Genomic DNA, 20,287 nt, shown 5'->3' on the forward strand with positions numbered 1-20,287 from the left:
ACTAAAGTCTGTAACTGGGGAGTTATTTTAAACCAGGCCGTACTGTTGTGCAAGTTATCTGGCATACTGTGAAAACTTAGTAAAATGTGAAGTAAATTGGGGTTGTTCCTATAAAGCCTAGTTCAGTGTTTTCTTCCACATATTCAGGAATATGTTGATGGAGTATAATAAAATGAGTTGTTTTAAACTTTGAATAGCTTTATCATTTAATAGCTAATGCACAACTCTTAATTCTAATGGAAATTGTGTGATTACATTTGATTTATGGGAGCTATTCCTAACCTTACTTCCTGCATTTTAGTTGTGCTTTTTTCCTTTTTGAAGACTTTAAATTTTTCATTCTAATTTTATGTAGAGTGAAATACAGGAATTTTTTTGAATCAGGAATAATACTTTATACTTTTCCTTTTAGAGTACTGGTAGTGAATATTTATATAGCTAAAAATTCTGAGTAAAACAGTTCTCCTTTTGATCAAACCACATGAAGTAGAACTAACCTTAGTAAGATTTTATCTGGAATGACAGTAAATTTTTCTAAAATGTGGAAGAAAGGACTTATTTGCAAATTCATTAAAGATGGAAATATTTTAAATTTTTTTAGGTTCAGTGGTGATGACTTCACAGATGTACCTTTTATATCATGTCCTAAATTATTGGTTTATGTTCTTAGGTGTAAACTTGACAATGAGAAGATTTATATTCTGCTCTCTCAGTGGCCTCATTATAATTTTCCCACAGAGCACCTGGCACATATTAGATACCCAGAACATATTTATTGAAAGACTGTTGAGTGAGCTGCCACCAAAAGAAGGAGGCTTAGCAGGACTTACATTTTCAGCAACTTAGCTCTCTAGTTTGACCATTCTCCAGGTAGACTGGAGAGAGAAATACATGGTGTTGATTATGTGAATGAGCCTGAAGGGAACTTCTATATCATTTTCATGAACCAGACCCAGAAAGATAGGAATGTGGAAGGATAAGGGTGGTGGATTTGCCGTTCATTTTATCCTCCTTTACCATACTTCTTCCCTGTAGTCAGCTGCACTATTTTAGTTGTCACTGTGAATTGATACTAATAGTAATTTATTAAACAATAACGTTCAGATGCTGCACTGTGGCCTGCCCAAATTCCATTTCAAGTAGGAATTCTCAGTACACTCAGTATAGACATAGTGCAGTGTACCTTCTGTGTTGGGTTCTTTGCATACAAGTAACACTGAAGACAAATACATTCATGAATTTTATGAGGCATGTCAAATGTGTGTTCGGAAAGAATTTCAGGTTTCTGTTATTTGCCTTTTGATTAAGGGTTATACAAACATGTGACTACACATGAAAATCAAATACTGTGTAGCGGAAAGAAAAATATACCTTATCAATAGCAAACCTGTGTCAATGGTGTAAATTGTAACCTCGTGATTTATCCATTGTGTCAACAGATGAATAGTATTCCATCAGTGAGAAAACTGCTACACAATCAGTACATTTCTTAGGAATCTTATCTAGGTCTCGTGAATTTTGTGGACCAAAAAAAGAGACAGTTGTGTTTTAAGCAGAGAATTCTCATGCTCACATTTGATGCTTAATAGCATCACATCATCCTTACTCCAGTGGAGAATTTCTGTCATTTGCATGATCTGGGTGAGATTTTAAACACTTGACTGCCCTACCCATACTATCTATCATACTCTTGGTGTGTCTTTTTTTGTTGACTAAACACTGTGCTCTCCTGGAATGTAAACTACGTGGTTTTATTGTTAACCTAAGTAAAAAGCAATCAGGAAGATCTATCTACTTCAAATATACTGTAAAGCGTATTTTTTATATGAAGTATAAAATTATTTATATAAAACAAAATGTACTTCAGTGACTTTTGGATTTGATATTTTGAATAATCTATATCAGTGCTTTCCCCCATTATTATGAGATCTTAGAATTAAGTTTATCTCTCTAACAGTGTAAAAACTTGATTTTGATTATTGGTATTGACAGGCGAGTATCTTTTATAATACAAGCGTTGTGTTATTAAAATTATCATAGTGGTAGTGTTTGAAGATTGTGATCTTTTCCTCATATGACCTAATGTGATTTTTATCTTTCTATAAGTCAGAATAGATGATAAAAATATGTATTTCATTTGAAGGCATACCTCATTTGACCATGCTCTTTTGGGGCTCTGTGAGAATTAGATTGAGAATGGAAAACATGTTTTTCTCATATCTAATTCATCATAAAGTGTTCTTAAGTTAAAATAGAAAATAGTTTAAACTATTAGCCATGTATCTGTGAGTTCTGGTGAAAAGAGTTCTCATTTATTCACAACCTCATTTGAATTTCTCTTTTGCTTTTAGTTTGGTTGAATTAATAATCAATTTCAGTGAAAAAAATGTCTTTTCACTTTAATGGGCTAATTTTAAGATTCTGCTTTAGCATGTTATTAACTCCTTAGTTGCTCTTTAAAAATATTAAGCATATTTGTTCAAAAGAATAAAATGGAAATTGAAAATAGGTATCCTGGATTGCCAAGTGAAAACACAATCATGTTTTTGATTATGTCATTTTTACTTGAAAAAAATCATCAGACTTACTCTACAGGTAGATGACAATTGTTTGTCTGTCTTATTTTGGGTGTAGTTTTATTTATAGTTCATCTACACTTTAGACTTTATGGATTACACAAGATAGCTTATTTTGTGAGCTCAGATTAACAATTTCATTTAAATCTCCTATTTAAATAATGTCAGATTGGACAGTCCTTCCATTTATTTTTAATAGATTACTTAAGTCAGAAATTTGGACTACCAATTCATTTAATAGTATTATATGCAAAAGATTTATGAATAATGTTTTGCTCTACTTATATAATTTACCTCTGCCAAAAAAATTTTAAATATATGTTGTAGCCTTTCCAGGGGAAAATTTTTTTATAGAGTATGTCTCCTGATTAGAGTTATTCCCAAAAAGAGATTGCAACTAACTTGTCTGATCACTCACTCACAGGTTCGCTTCATTGACAGGGATGATAATTGGCCACGATCATAAGATAATAAAGGCCCTAGCGATCCAAAAGGATAGTGGATTAATTGGAAGCTCTAGGAATTCTGTAAATTCATAGGAAAATGGCTTTCTTTTAAACTCATAATAAACAGATGATAAATGTGCTTCTCAGTAATCTCTCTTAGCAAGTGTGAGACTAGATATGCCTTCAGATATATTTGTTATGATTTTTGTAGCATCACAACCTCATTTGAATTTCTGCGCAGGTAAGAAAGCCTTCTGCAGATTCAACTTTTTTTTTCTAGCTCCAATATGTAGTGCCTTATTGATTTGGATAGTTCATTGTTGTTTGGCTCAATAAAATATAAAATGAATAGAAATTTGATGTGTTTTGTTTGAAATTTCACAAAAGTTTGAGAAAATTAAGGAACTGTCTCTACAAATCAGTGTGTGAAAGGCAATATGAGTAACTGTGAACCTATATTTTATCTTATTTTATTTTTTGGAGTCAGGCCTGTCACCCAGGCCAGAGTACAGTGGTGCTATGATAGCTCACTGCAGCCTCAACCTCCTGGGCTCAAGCCATCCTCCTGCTTCAGTCTCCCACATAGCTGGGACTACAAGCATGTGCCACCATGCCCAGCTAATTTTTATTTTTTTAAATTTTTTAGTAGAGATGAAATCTCAGTATGTTGCCCAGGCTGGTTATGAACCCCCAAGCACAAGCGATTCTCTGCCTTGGCCTTGCAAAGTGCTGGGATTACAGGGATGAGCCACCACGCCCAGTCTATATTTTATTATTCTCTTTGAAATATTTATTTTATAGACAAGGAATAAAGTATGAAAATAGAAAGTATTTAAAAATAAATTATTGCTTCTATACCCTTGCTAAACGAATATTTAAACACTTGAATTAAAGTACAGAATGATAAAATAGTATTCCTTAGTTTCTGGAAAATCTGTCCATACAAACATCATTTTATTTAACAAAACAAAAATCAATGTAACAAGTTTTAAATGAATTCTTTAACTTTTCCCTTAATAGCATTTGTTACCAAGACATCATTTATATAGTAATAAAGAACATGACTCTTAAAATTTACCCCAAGACCAAAACATCTTTTGTCTTAATTTTTTGCAGTTTAAAAAAATATTTCTTTCCAAATAATGGCATAAGTAATTTTATCCAACATTATTTGAAAATGTTTGGAGTTACATTGAGGTCATTAGAAACCATTGCTACTTGGAGAGCATTAAAAACTACAAATAAAGTACGTCTAAAATAATATATATATGGAAAACAGTTTTTCAAAAAATCAAATAGTTTTTCTAGGGACACACACATATATGTGAGTGTGTGTGTGTATATATATATATACACAGACATATATATTGAGATATATTTTTAATTAAAAAGTATATCAATATGCTGACAGATTATCCAATATTATCAATAGTCCAAAAATAATTTTTTGACTTTATAATACATTATATAGAGGATTTTAAGTTATTCAAATCTGATTTCTTTATAGTGTTTTGATTAGGTTACAGTTAAAAATTTATATTCCTCAGAGTCATTTTTTTAATACAGAAAAATCTATTTCATACCTATTTATTGCATTTAATTGGATGAGAACCTAGAGAAGGGGCAAGTATCCTAGTCTTAGAGAAAATGTTTCCGGGAATACTTGCCAAAGACGATGCTTATACTGAGTTGTAAATAGTTACATGGGAGTTAGCGAAGTGAAGGCAAAACAGTGTTCTACATACAAGTTAAGCATCCCTAATCAAAAAATCCGAAATCCAGAATGTTCCAAAATCTGAAACTTTTTGAATACTGACATAATACCCAAAGGAAGTGCTCATTGGAGCATATTGCATTTCAGATTTTCTGATTAGAAATGTTTAACTGATATGTGTTCTTCAGATACTCCAAAATCTGAAAAAATCCAAAATTTGAAAGACTTCTGGTCCCAGGCATTTCAGATAGGGGTCCTCAACCTGTATAGAGAACCTCATTTGCAAAGAAACCTCGAAGTGGAGAAACAGCTTTTAAGTATAGGGACTTGCAAGTCATTTAGTGTTGCTGAAACATAAAGTTTGATGTGTTACATTAAAAGACCAGATCATGAAAGGTTTTTTTATGTCATGATGAGGGGCTTATATTATGTTTTCTCATTAAAGGAGAGGTCATTAAAGTGTTGGAGTCAGAAAGGTGTGAGGTCAGATATGTTTTGAATCTCTTACTCTGTTGGCAATGGCGGGCATAGGCCTGGAGGTGGCTTACCACGTTGTTGGGTTGGTTTGAGTCTGAGATGATGATAATAGCTAACATGGAATGGTGGTGGTATGGATGGAGGGAAGATGAGCTTTAAAAATTACTATGAAATGAAATTGGCAGGATGTGTTATTTTTGACAGGGGTGGGGGGGGAAAGAAGCTTTGATGATCACTACCAGGTATCTTAACTTAAATAACTAGGTAGATAATGAAGGTCACTAAGATAGAGAATGCAGGAGTAGGAAATCATTTTTAGAAAAGAGAATGAGAAATTAATTTTGTACATGTTGACACTGAGGTTCTATGGGGCATCCAGAGTTGGACTGGCATTGGGGTGTACCATAGTTGGTTGGAGATATTTAAGTCCGACAGTACAGGAGAGTGCAGTGCTGGGAACAGATCTGTTTTTTTCAGTTTGTGGTTAGCAGTTGAAATCAAGATAGTGGATAAAGTTACTCTAGCCACCTACAGTGTGTAGAGTGAGAAAAGCAGTTGTCTGAGAATGAAATCTGGGGAAATAACCAGCTTTAAAGAAATTAATGGAAAAAGAGGAGACACTCAGAAACACACACACACACACACACACACACACACACACACACACACACACAGAAGGAAGATCCAGAGCCATAAAAGGAAAATCAGGGGGATATGCAGTCCTAGACGTCAACTCAGTAAAGTGTGTTGAGGGGAGTGGTCATCAACAGGGATCAACAACACAGCAGAGAGGTCCAGAAAGCCTGTTGTCACTGGGGACCTCAGCAAGAGCAATTTCAATAGAAGGCTACAGTGAGAAGAGAGGTAGAGGCCGCAGATGTGGACATGTGAGGCTGATACTGAGCCTAGCTCTTACCCTGAAATGTGTCTTCATGAAATCATCCCCGATGCCAACCTGCTTTGTAGTCATTTATCTTTGTCTCACTAAGGTGAAATGAAGCATGCTCAGATAATGCATAGGAAATATGACTTGAGCAATATAATGAGACTGTCTTCTTACAGAATCAGTGAATTAACTGAAGACTTGCAAAGTCTTATCATCCTTATCACTACTGGCATCATCCTTTGATGTGTCAGCACAAATCACAGACATGACTTGCTGTGTCCTGACATGGGAGTCACAGCTCCTTAGTATCATGCCTGTGAAGCCATGGCAGTGGGCCACAGACCTTATTTCTATGTTGCTCTCAGCCTGCAGACTTACTAGTGCACATGTACCAACTGCTGGCAGACTTTCAGGACAGATACTTAGTTTATTGAAAATCTTAGTATTTTGAGAATAGCTTTCTAAAACTCTGTTCCATCGTTGGCTGCTTTCAACAGTAGAGTCTAATCTTGTTTAACTGGCCTGTTCCATCCACTAACAATTTGATGTTCCCTTCTCCAACCTACTTTTTACTCCCTGGTATGACTTTAGCTTTCATTTCACTCATTTCATTGATGACTCACACTGTCTCTTTACTTCCTTTTCTATTCAGTCTAGGCCCTATGATTCATTACTTTAACTCTCCTTCTTGTCCTTCTGTCCTTTTGCCCTTCTGTCCCTCTGACCTAGTAAAGCCCCAAAGGATGGCTCCATCCAGCTTCTCCAGGATAAAATAGTATTTTATTTTATTATCATAATAAAGCCTGGCTCAGGCTCCTGCAGACCTATCCATAGCCATGTGTACTGACGCTGCTGCTCCATCTCCACAGTTGCTGTAGTCTTCAAACTCAGCTGAGCATTAATTGCTACCTACAAAGCCTTGTGTGTATCCCTCTTGAGCTGTGGAATTTTTCCATAACAGATGTTTCAAGTTATTTCAACCTCTTAATCTACTAGTTTGTATATGTTACATGGCAAGTAACAGTTGATTGATTCTGAGTCTTAGCATAAAGTAAACTTAAAATTTTTTTTTGTATTAACAGAGGAGTCTTATTATATATATAGCTCTGATAAACTGGCTCATGATCCTCAGTCTGTTTTCGTTGCTGCATAACTGGATAAGGTGTGAAGGAAAAACAAAAACAAACAAAAAACCTCCTGATTTGGAAGACTTAGCTGAACCTATCTTTGGAAACAGAATCAATTAAACATGTATGTGTTACTTGGACTGAATACAACATAAACCCATACAAAATGGTAGTTCAAGCATCTCAAGTTTTTTAGAGAATGTTAGAATCTATTGTCTAAATTGTCTGTCATCCTCTTTGGAAAAATCCAAAGTCATTGGGTCTTACAAATTATTTGGATAATTTTTCTTCCAAAATGAAAAGAGATGATGATTAGTCAGATGCACTAGATAATTTGGTCAACATTTAAATAAGCAGTAAATAGCCTACATATTAACTGTCATAAAGTAAACTTTTAAAGGCAGTGTGTTGAAATATGTGCATTTTAAGGAGCATTCAGAGTTTGACTTATAAAATCCTATTGAAATCAAAGAAATTCATACAGGCTTACCCTATCTAGATTATTGTACGAAAACATGAATACTGGGTCCTCTAAAACATTTCACTTTCTATATATCCTATATATGGATGTACACATGACTTTCTGCTCCTAGAGGTGTGCTTCCTCTCTTCTGTTTTGTACAAGACTAGGAGAACAGGAGCGTTTTATTTTCAGAATTTCTTCACACTTTTCCTTGAAAAAATAATGGGAAGTATACTAAAGAGGGAAGATAGTATGTTTCAGTCAGGGTTCTTGGTTGCAAGCAGGTGACTCTGGCTGTGGTTAGCTGAAAAGAAATATAGTAAAAGGAAGTTGGGAAGAACTCTACAATTCAATAATAAAAAGACAATCCAATTTAAGAAATGAGCAAAGGATCTGAATAGATATTTCTTTAAGGGAGATACACAAATGGCCAATAAACACAGAAAAAGATGCTTAACAGCATTAGCCATTAGGAAAATGGAAATCCAAACTTCAGTGAGATGCCACTTCACACCGACTAGGGTGGCTAGAATTAAACTAGATAGTAAGTGCCCACTAGGATGTGGAAACATCAGACCCTCATATGCTGCTGTTGGGAAACAAACAAATTGAAAGATCCACTACGCTTTTGTGTGCCATACATTAGGACTACAAGGCAAATTCCTATAGACTTAGTTTGATTTCTGAGCAAGTTCATCCGATGCTAAAAAGGTTGAGATTTTAGATTTGATTCCCATTGCTGATTTCATAATCAGTTACCTTGTCTTCTACTATTTGACTCAGCGGTCTCACAAATTATTTCTCTAATGCCAAGGAAAATCAGGTGAAAGAGTACATGGATTATTTATTGCAAAACCATCTTGACCTTAGTGGAGAAACAGAGAGAGAGAATTCAGATTATAGACCTTGCTGATACGGGATTAGTCTTCAGTAAAATACTCATGTACCTAACTTTGTGTAACAATCTAAGGTAACTAGATAAATGTCATCATTGAAGTCAGAATTTTTACCTTGCATTCTTCAATTTTTAAAGCCTTATGAAATATTTGAAAAGACAGTTAATGTAGTTCATAATTCTAATCCCGCCTCAGCCTACCAAGTAGGTGGGACTACAGGTGCCCGCCACCATGCCCGGCTAATTTTTTTGTATTTTTAGTAGAGACGGGGTTTCACCATGTTAGCCAGGATGGTCTTGGTGTCTCGATCTCCTGACCTCGTGATCCGCCCGCCTTGGCCTCCCAAAGTGCCGGGATTACAGGCGTGACCCACCGCACACGGCCTCGGATGCCTTTCTGAGTGTAAGAATATGTGTTAAAAGTCATTGTAGATTAGTGAATGTTGAGTTTTCTTCCTGAGGATTCATTTATATCAGGATTTTATTCCGCTTTGCTTCAGGTAACACATTTCTGCAGGAATGCTGTAGAAATGATGCTGTATTCTTTTCACTGGAATAGATTGGGAAGCATATGATGTTTGTCCTGTTACTAATGCTGTTAATTTTGGTCACGTGGTTAAGATTGTGTCTGACAGTTTTCACCACTGTAAAGTTACCATTTTTCCCTTGGTAATTCATCTATTCATAGGGCAGTACCTTGAGACTGTACATATTCTGCTACTCCAAAATTTTTACCCACTAGTTTTGGTATTTATTGATTATTATTAAGATGGCTGCCAAATGGTGGTTTCTAATTCCATCATTTGTTCTATAATTATTGGCTTTCTACGAAAGGCCAATGATGTCCTTCTCACCTACTTATTTACATCACTAAATTCATAGATTCTTAGGTATTAAGTGATTTATAAGCTATTACTATAATTATTTTTGATGCTTAAATTATCCCAGATTTGGCCAGTGGGAGCCTCTTTAAGCTGGCTCCTGTGTCCTTCTGTCATGCCCCCATCATTCTTTGAGCACTTCTTGACTTTCCGGCACAAGATGTTTCAGACTAATTTTGTGCTAGAGCTTCTCCAGCTCTAGTATCAGCCATTTCTCCAAGGATGCTAATTTCGGTTTTAAGTAGAGGAAGGAATCTTGTATCTTATGCTGACTTTCCCAAATAATATTGACATATGAAACATGGAAGTTGCTTTAAAAATGTTAGAAATACTTTAATTTGTTCTCTCATTCACTAAGTTTCCTTTGTGTGTTTGGGGCTAGATACTTCCAATATACATGAAATTTAACTCCAATTCACATTTCAAAAACAGTGTTAAAGTAATTGTTACAGACAAATACTATAGATGTACAGAATGGGCTGAAACCTAGGAATTGAAGAAACATTTGAGAAAGAAGTAGGATTTAAATAAATAGAAAGGAGCAAGGAGGACATTAGATTCAGGGATACAGAATGAGCAAAAGTATAGTACTAGGCATAGGCATGTCTTATTAGGAAGTTTTGATGAGCCTGACTAATGGGTGGAGAGAATAATGTTGATCATTAGTGAGTGAGTGGGAGCTAGTTAATTGGAAGCCTGGATTCCAGGCAGTCTGATTTAGAACTTATCCCTCGAGCAGTAGAGAGTCCTTAAGTTTTTGGGCTGGGTAGTCATAAAGAATATGTTTTAGGAAACTTGATATGATGTTATTATTGCAGAATAGATCGAAAACCAGAAGACAAATTAGGGAATTCTTAAAAATAATTAAGTGTAAGGCAGTAAAAATACAAATAGAAAGGAATGAGTAGACAGGAAAGTAATTTGGAAGGAAGAAATAATAATGTGTTGAATCAGGATCACTGGAAGACTGGGAAGCTGAAAGAAGTGGGAAACTGCTGATTTTTATAAGAGAAAGAAAACAGAAATAAATTGCAAACAGAAACTCAAAGAAAAAAGAGGTTTACTGATACTGAGATTTTTATGTAATCATTTAAAAATAATGATTGACTAAAAGCCATAGAACTACTCTGTAACTTTTTATACAAAAGAATATAGTTGAAAATTAATGATTTGGAGCTATAGAATATGGTAATTGTTAGACGCAGTAATGCTTGCTGAATTTTCTAACACTATTAGAAATAGGCATTTCATAATCACTTTCATTTTCATAGTTTCAGATTTATAAGGAAATAGAAACTTGTTTTGGTTTGATATGCATTAGTAAATTCAACCACACTACCAGTCTCAAATCAAATCTCTGAACTGAGATCCAGATTCCTGATTGTTTTGAATGGTATGGGTTTTGTTGGCATTTGTGGGTGAGAAATTTGTTTTTAAGTGTAGCGTCTGATTCTTCTGGTGTTATTGAAATTCACGTTCCTATCTTTAGAGAAAAAAATTAGTTGTAACTACAACTTTGTCTAAAGAAAAAACCCTCGCAAACTAAGAACTGCACTATATAAGATACTGAAATCATCAAATATTGTGATCAAGACATTCTTTGGCATATGCTGAGAGATGAAAATAAAAGGTATACCTGGGTCCAAACATTGTACCTGAAGTGAGAATGCATTTTCCTGAATAAATATTTTTTCATTTCATTAATTTTTACAATCAAACATTTAGGTCTTAACTAGACCATCCTTCTTCATGGATAGAGCAAGAAAATGACACAGGTTTGTTCTCTCTCTAGCTACTATGTCTTCAGGTTTTCTGAACTGGCGTGAATTCTAGCAGTTACATCTGAGGACTGAACCTCATTCTAGCCATAGGTTTGTTTATTTGTTCATTAATAAGTTAACATATGAACTTCCTAATTAAAATTTGTTGAAAGAAATTATATATGAGGTAACGTATTAACCATATAATGTGGTGGAGTAGTGCTCGGTGACTGCCATAATTTCAGCTGGTACAGTTTACAAAAAGGAAAATAAAGTTAGTTCTTTTTGTTGGGAAAGAAGATTTCATGTTATCTGTGTTTGCAGGCTTTCTGGCTCATCTGCTGGAGGAATCCTTGCTGCGGGGGTGTTTTCATTTTCTCGTCTAACATGGCAGTGGTCCATTGCAGCAGAGGTTTTTAGCTTAAACAATCTGTTTGTGGGGCTGCTTATGGCTCTTACTGTACATTTTGAGGAAGCAGCAACTGCTAAGGAGAGATCAAAGGTAACCTATTTTGATCAAAGTGAAATCAGTTTTTGTTTTAATTTTTAGACAGATGTATTTCTTTTTAATGTTGGCTTAAATACCATTTATCTATTCCGATTACTGTCAGGATAATCTGGCATGTTGAGAGAGAAAATGATCTCAGTATTTTTTATTATGGATGGAACCACAATAGCCCTTATAAAACATGGCGCTTTTCTTCCCTCAGAGTTTAAAAGTTTTTTGGAGAGTGAGGATTATGAAATCCCCTGTGTGTCCTGTGGGAAAGATAGGCTTGTTGGTTAATTCACCATCATTTATTTGTGTATGTTATCAGAAAGTGCCGAGTTCTAGACTGGCCCCCTTAAATTAGGATACATTGACTCACTCTCTAATTGCCAAAAAATGTCGAATTTGTAATTTACTTAACTAAAAGAAAAGTATCAAATGTAAACCATGAAGTAGTTCAGAAGAAATTACAATGAATTTTAAGGTAAACACTATCATCAGAATCACTTGACATGTGAAAGAACCCTATCTTCTAAGAACCTACAGTGTATACACTGAGAAATGCTAAATCATCTTAGTATAGGCAGCTTTGTGTTGTTAAAGAGTTTAGAAACAAAAGAACATCATGGTTTATATGTGGTTTTCTGTGATGCTATTAGAGGGGGCTTTTTTGGCTTAAAAAATGTCTGATTATGTTAAAATATTCAATAGACTTTTTTTAAAGAGTGAGAAGGCACACTGTTCAGGTTCAGGTATAGGGACAACTGCAGTGGGGTTTTGTAGTAGGGGAAAGAAATCAGGCTCAACTCCAAACAGGAAAAGTGGGAATTTATAGCCAAGGAGCAGGGTGGGAGTCAGTGAATGGAAAATTACTGAGAGGAAACATCAGGGTAAAGTGACTGAATTCTTGCTGAAAGCAAGCCAGGGTGATCAGACATCACCTAGGGAATGGTAGTGGATGAAGAACTTGATCAGATATTGAGGATGAGGGTTCTGGCTAAACTGACTAGACAGGATTGATGCTAAAACTGGACAATGCAGAGATGAACATGGAAACTCAGAAGTCAGGGCCTAATTGGGAAGAGTTTAGAGGAGCCTGACTTGAGTTTGGTCAAAGGAGAGAATCTTTGCCAATTATGAAACTAACACATGTTGAAAAAACTGAAAAACACCACCCAGAGATAACCAGGTTCCTAAACAAAACAGGCTGTATTTCATTTGCTTAATAGAAAAAACAATTGCTGAATTTCAATTATAGATTTTACTTGAATAAGCATTACACAATATGCTACTACTATTACAACTTACCTGTTTATCATACAGGATTTTCTGAAAGTTGGTTTGAAAACAGTTATTTAAGATCAAACTGCAATTATTTGATGAACATGGAAAATATTAACAAAAATAATAGTAACAAATATTAGTGATTATTAAAAAAAGTATAACTGCTTGCATCTTAGAGGTTGATTTTAACCTAACTTAGGATACAAATCCTTGGTTTTAATATAAAAATGGGTTTTTATTATTGTTTTTAGAGTGTTAGGTGAATTTTTTACTTAATTTTTTAAAATTTATTTTCAGATAGCTAAAATTGGTGCTTTCTGCTGTGGCCTTAGCTTATGTAACCAGCACACAATAATACTCTATGTTTTGTGCATAATACCTTGGATTCTCTTTCAACTTTTAAAAAAGAAGGTAGGTTTTTGAGTTTTGTAAAAATAAAAATGTACAATATTTTACTTAGGTTTTATATAACATTTTTATCATGAGAAAATTTCAGACTTTAATTTTTCTTGGGTTTCGTGTAAAGCATAAATAACCCTAGGGCCTAACAATATTGACTGAAAAAAATAGGATTTACAAAAATTATGCGGTATTGATTGCAGTGGCATCTGGCCTGTTCCATAATTTTGTGACTGATTCTGAATAGCATCTTGATGAAAGTAGGCTGAAAGGACTTAAAGCAACAATATAAAATTTTCTTAATTATCGTTTTATGCATTCTAAGACACAGAGTGGTGTGCCATCATACGTCATTTATTTAACTGTGTGCCGAGTCCTTGCCCTGTGCCATATGCTTGCTCCAGGTGCTGAAGAGTCAGCTCTCAACAAAACAGACATCACTGCTATTGTGAACTAAATAATAAAATCTCTGGTAACAGTGTTGTCTTCTCAAAATAGATTCCCTGGAATTAAAAAGGATTTATTGTTATTTCTTCTCTGAAAGAAAAAAAAAATGATTGTTAATTAAAATGGCAATATAAAGCAACATAGGAAAATTACTTCATTAGGCAATGAGAGATTTAGGTACCCAGAGGTTAAAATAGTCTATATACAAAGTCAGCACTAGAGTCTTTTTACCTTATTGTTTGTTTGTGTACAAACTCAGCTTTACTTATCCTTTTATTATTTGTTCATTATACCCAGCTATAATCAGAATTATAATAGAAAACATATAAAACAAATAAAATTATTATCTAGAGATAGGGAAATAATTATACCAAAGCTTTAGATAGCTTTATTTACTGTACTTGAACACATTAGCTTCTTAACAGTAAAGCAAAAAGGGCAACTTGGGGGTTATAAAATTTTTATGATGTGATTAAAAAGTAAGTAAAAGGGGCTGGGTGCGGTGGCTCACGCCTGTAATCTTAGCACTTTGGGAGGCCAAGGCAGGCGGATTGCCTGAGCTCAGGAGTTCGAGACCAGTCTGGGCAACACGGTGAAACTCTGTCTCTACTAAAAAATACAAAAAAAAAGTAGCCGGGCATAGCAGTGTGCGCCCGTAGTCCCAGTTACCTGGGAGGCTGAGGCAGGAGAATCGCTTGAACCCAAGAGGCGGAGGTTGCAGTGAGCCGATATCGCACCACTGCACTCCAGCCTGGGTGCCAGAGCAAGACTCTGTCTCCAAAAAATAAAAATAAATAAATAAATAAAATGAGTAAAAGGGAAACACAGCAGTTGACAGGAAAGAACTTTTCGTTGGCACTGAATTTTGTGAAGTCAATCATGTAGGTCCTTATGTAAAGCTTATTAAACGGCATAACAAGCAGTATCTTTAACAGTGGTTTTGTAGTGTATATAGTAAGTTCTTTATATGGCCTTTTATTATATATGCTTGATTAAAAATGGAGATATGAAATATAACTCAGTGAATCTTTCCTGTGGAATACAAGAAAGAGGCCCAAATATTTCTCTTGTGACTCAGTGGGGGTGGATGGATACATCTCCCTCTAGTATCAGTCATCTTAGCCAGGCTTCTAACCTAAACAGACATCAGAGGGGTGCATTCTCAGCACATATTTCATGTTAGTTGATTGAAAGGAGAGACATGTACTTTCTGTAAAACATGGAGGATTCAGAGTTGATAATTTTGGAGCCTGGACTAAGGGCCTGTTTTCCCTGTACTGAGGTAAGCTACCAGAGAGTGATGAAATTGTGAGAACTGTGACTCTTTATTTCCCATTAGTTAAAAAGCAGAGGCTAGAAAATAAGGCCTACCAATGAAGTAACAGGGTAGTCGGATCTCACTGTGAGGTGATTTGAGACAGAGCAGAAAGTCCTGAGTCAGTTGGTTTCAACCCTGGCTGCTTACTTATCAGAGAAACTTTTTAAAAGTTCGTGTTTGTTTGTGTGTGTATATATACACAGATGTACCTATGTATATAGTAATGTAGGTACATATGTGTATCTATATGTACATATATACATAGGGGTGTGTGTGTGTATATATTTATTTATTTATTTATGCTAAAACTTGATTCTACCCCAAAATAATTCTGATATAAATGATCTGGGGTGAGGCCCAGACATCAGTATTTTTAAGAAGTTTCCCAGGTGATTTTAATGTGCAGTTAGGATTAGGAACCACTTATTCCCCAACTCTGCAATAGCTCTCATGCAGTTGTCTCCCTGTTTATTTTTCACACAAAAGGAAAATTCTGCAGCAACTCATCTTACCATTCTAAATTCAACTTTATAATATGCAGAAACTGTGCAAAAATAAGCATTTACTTTCTTTAAAACTAATTTTAAGAATAGCAAAGGCATGTTGTTAGATTAGTTATTTCTTACACTCCTTTCATGCCATCATTTTTTTGCATCTCATTACTGCTATAGAAATCTCAAATGAAATCAGTACTGTAATAAAACACTTCATTTTCAATTACGAATGTTTATTTGAAAATGCTAATGTAAATCAACTGCTGGTTCTACCTCTGGTGAATGTGAACCTTGATTCTTATATTCATTCTCACATATGAATTTCTCTTTTTTGTAAAGGAAAAATTGGCAATTTCCAAATACGATATTTGTGAGAGATCACCTCTCCCAGTTACAAAAGTAAGCAGTATTTGAATCTTGGTTCAGATACACAGGAATTGATGGAATATACCAGAATTCATATTCTTTTGGATTTAATATTTGTAAAACTTTGCCAGTATTGTCCTTTAAGAAAAGTATTTTACAAATGAGAAATATGTTTTCCCAAATAAGGTATATGAAGCAGCATTTTTATAACAACTAATTTTCTTTAATTAGGGGAAATTAATTATAAATTAATTATAAATTGAGGGGGAGAAAAGGCATTTGAATGAGCTTGGAGTTTATATAAAAGCTAGTTTCATTTATGCCAGACATTTCTGTGAAATGTTCAAAACCCTTGTTGAAAGAATTGTCAACGTATAATCATAATAATATATATAGTTGAAGTCTACTCCTAATGATGATAACGAAGTGAATTGGTCTGAGAATTGTATTTTGGGCATATTCAGAATCAGCCAAACAACACATAATCACTTCCAAGCAGGTTATCTTAGCTGTGCAATGCTGCTTGTCATGACATGGTTTTAAATGTAAGTGATGCAGTAAACATTATACTCATGAGCCTTTGCTAATATTATTTGCTTCACTCAGCTTTCACCTGCCATGCAAAGGAGTTGAGGCTGATGCAATTTTCTAGTAATCCATAGTAATCAGAAGGTTTAACATAGTATTCTGTGGTGACTTAATATAAATTGGGAGATCAGCTCTGAGTAAACATATTTGATGTTTTCCTTGATATGTTCTTGAAGTTCCAGGATGAATCTACTAAGATAAACATTGTTTTACCACCCGATATGCTCTGATGCAGGAACTCTCCCTGGGCTCTTTGTTGAAGTTGAGCCTGTACTTCTCTGCTGGTTTGCTGCCCTACATCCACCTTCCCATCTCATCTTACCTTAATCACGCCCGGTGGACCTGGGGAGACCAGACAACACTGCAAGGATTTTTGACACATTTTCTCAGGGAAGAATATGGAACCTTTAGCCTGGTAAATTCAGATTTAAAGCCCTTCTAAGGAAACAAGTGGCAAAACTTCAGTGTTCTGCCTGGGCCTTGATTTAAAAAACAGTATTTATCAATGACAGTGGATCAAATTTTTATTTTGGTTATTTATGTAACAAACTTGCCCCTTGGAATAGGGCCTTTGATATATGTTAGAGAAAAGTTGGAATCACTTAATTTAACATCATGTAGTTGTATATCCTGAATACACTTTTTAGGATAGCAATCATTAAAAAGTCTTCCACCTACAGTTGAAGAATTTCAGTCTTGTTAGCAGTGAGTCACTATGGGCACTTGATCTGTAAATAAAACTATTTGGAAAAGATCGAAGGAAAAAAAATCCTCAATTTAAAAAATTTTCTTTGACCAAACCACTTCTTATTGTTTATTTTTTTACATATTTCATGAACAGTGTTTATGTTAGTATCTAGTTTTTAAAACTCAAGACATATCTGTAAATACCTCATAAGATAAGAGTTCACTAAATGGAACCAGTGTGCTCCAAAGAAGTTCAAAAGGCCTTGCTTTTCCTAAGACATATTAAGAGAACACACTACACATAGTCACAGTAAAGATAATCTGAAAAATGAAAGGATAAGCAGAAGATTTTTTGTTTTCATATAGACAATTATATCAGGTTTTTCTTTCTTGGTTTGTCCTTTTGTGTCCTACTTAAGAAGGCAAGTCTCAGAAGAGTATGTAGTATATAATACCACTTATACAAAACTCTAAACCATGCGAAAACTAAACAATCTATTGTTCAAAGGTACATACAAAAGTAGTAGAACTACTTTTTTATATTTATAAAAAATAGAGAAATAACACCAAATTGAAGGTAGTAGTTATTGCTGTGGGATAAGGAAGAAAAAGTCTTTGAGGGCTTTGTGAGATATCTTATGATCTTGATGAGGTTTTGTTTCTTAAATGACTGATGGATCTGTAGATTTTTAAAAAGCTCTTTGACCCTTAAAGATGTATTATATATGGTTTTTGTGTGTAGGAGATGTTTCATAATAAAATAGATTAATAAAAAGGAAAAATATTAATTATTTTGACTGAGAGAGTTTGATACTTTACATTTATATTCTGCTTTACTTATTTTGGTTATTCCATAAAAATATTGTCTGAAGACCATTCTAGATTTGAAATTTATATAATTCATACATAATTGTGAAATTATAGATGAACAGGTTGTAATGAATTTTAATCAAAGTGCTCATAAAGAGCTTGAGGAAAGTCTATCATGGAAGTATAAAAAGGTTATTAGTTTATTAACATGTAAATCATTTTTGCTGGAATAGTTCAACTGATTTCTAACCAATTATTGTTTCTTTTCTTTCTTTTCTTTTTTTTTTTTTTTCTTTGTTTTTTGAGACAGAGTCTCAGTCTGTCGCCCAGGCTGGAGTGCAGTGGTGCGATCTCAGCTCACTGCAACCTCCACCTCCTGGGTTCAAGTGATTCTCCTGCCTCAGCTTCCTGAGTAGCTGGGATTATAGATGCGTACCACCCTGCCCGGCTAATTTTTTGTATTTTTAGTAGAGATGGGGTTTCACCTTGTTGGCCAGGCTGGTTTCGAACTCCTGACCTCGTGATCCACCCACCTCGGCCTCCCAAAGTGCTGGGATTACAGGTGTGAGCCACCGTGCCCAGCCTGCCAATTATTACTTCTAAAATTCTTCCTAAAAGATGTCCAAATTAGTTTTCACTGACTTCTCTTTAAAAATTCAGTAAGACTTTGAACTAAAGACTTTAAATGAAAAGAAATGATACATTGTATATTTAAAACCTGTATCTTTTAGACAAACACACAGCCAAAAAGCATATGAAAAAGTGCTCAATATCACTAATCGTTAGAGAAATGAAAGTTGGAACCACAATGAAATACCATCTCACACAAGTCAGAATGGTTATTATATGAAAAAGTCAAAAAACATACTGGTGAGGTTTTGGAGAAAAGAGAATGCTTATACACTGCTGGTGGGAGTGTAAATTAGTTCAAGCATTGTGGAAAGCAATGTGGCGATTTCTGAAAGAACTTGAAACAGAATTACCATTCAACCCAGCAATCCCATTATTGGCCATATATCCAAAGGAATATAAATTGTTCTACTATAAAGATACATACACACATATGTTCATCACAACACTATTCACAATAGAAAAGACATAGAATCAACCTAAATGCCCATCAACAGTAGACTGGATTTTTAAAAATGTGGTACATATACACCATGGAATACTGCACAGCCATAAAAAAGGAATGAGTTAATGTCCTAAGTGAACTAATGCAGGAACAGAGCACCAAATACCGCATGTTCTCATTTATAAGTGGGAGCTAAACATTGAGTACACATGGACATGTGTACTTGAGGGCAGACGGTAGGAGGAGGGAATGGATCAAAAAAACTACCTATTGGGTACTATGCTTATTACCTGGGTGATGAAATCATCTGTACACCAAACCCCCTTGACATGCAACTTACCTATGTTATAAACCTGCACATGTACCCAGGAACCTAAAATAAATAAAAAATTTTTTAAGAAAATCCATATCTTTTAAGTCAAGATTGTTAAAATACAATAGCCTAATAAAGCTTCAGTTTAATGCTTATGCAAATAAATGTTGGTCTTTTGTGTTTAGGCCAAATCTGAAATAGGATCCAGTATGTCTGAAATATTGCTGTGAGTATGAAATATTTGAAACTATTTTAAAATGAATTCTCTATTAGTTCCTTTAAGTGATTTTAGGGATTTCTGAGTTCATCTCTTTGTAACAAAGTATGTCTGAGAAGTAGTTTTTACCTGTACAGTTGACAGTTGTTTGTATTTACAGGTGTGCCTCGGTATCCATGGGGTATTGGTTACAGGAACTCCTGAGGATGTAAAAATCCATGGGTGCTCAAGTCCTGATATAAAATGGCATAATATTTGTATATAACCTGTGTACATCCTCTTGTATACTGTAAATCATCTCTAGATTACTTATCATACCTAGTACAATGTCAATGTTGTGTAAATAGTTGTTATGCTGTATTGTCTAGGGAATTATGACAAGAAAAAACATCTGTATATGTTTGTACAGACAGTTTTTTCCCCAAATTTTTTTGATTTAAGGTTAGTTGAACCCACGGAGGCAGAACCCATGGAGGCAGAGGGCCGACTGTACTCTCAAATATTTTTAACACCTCCTTCAATAAGATAGAGCTTAAAATGAGCAATAAACACAACGGTGAATATTAGAATACTA

The 20,287-nt window shown here is 34.7% G+C and overlaps 1 protein-coding gene across 3 annotated transcripts in view; it reads left to right on the forward strand.

Moving 5' to 3' along the window:
• The window catches only part of TMEM260 (transmembrane protein 260), a 62,089-nt gene that overhangs the window by 11,806 nt on the left and 29,996 nt on the right, over positions 1-20,287 (forward strand). For 2 of the 3 annotated variants that reach the window (XR_004057306.1, XM_010368137.2), the window contains exons 4-7: positions 11,550-11,727; positions 13,297-13,410; positions 16,847-17,026; positions 19,682-19,722. The exons of the other annotated variant lie outside the window; for it this stretch is intronic. Coding sequence is in view for 1 of the 2 variants with exons in the window: in XM_010368137.2 (XP_010366439.2) it covers positions 11,550-11,727; positions 13,297-13,410; positions 16,847-17,026; positions 19,682-19,722 (513 nt within the window). In the remaining variant the exon portion in view is untranslated. The remainder of the gene's footprint in view (positions 1-11,549; positions 11,728-13,296; positions 13,411-16,846; positions 17,027-19,681; positions 19,723-20,287) is intronic. 3 annotated transcript variants of the gene reach the window in all.

Source organism: Rhinopithecus roxellana, chromosome 5 (genome assembly GCF_007565055.1).
Source record: "Rhinopithecus roxellana isolate Shanxi Qingling chromosome 5, ASM756505v1, whole genome shotgun sequence".
NCBI lineage: Eukaryota > Metazoa > Chordata > Mammalia > Primates > Cercopithecidae > Rhinopithecus > Rhinopithecus roxellana.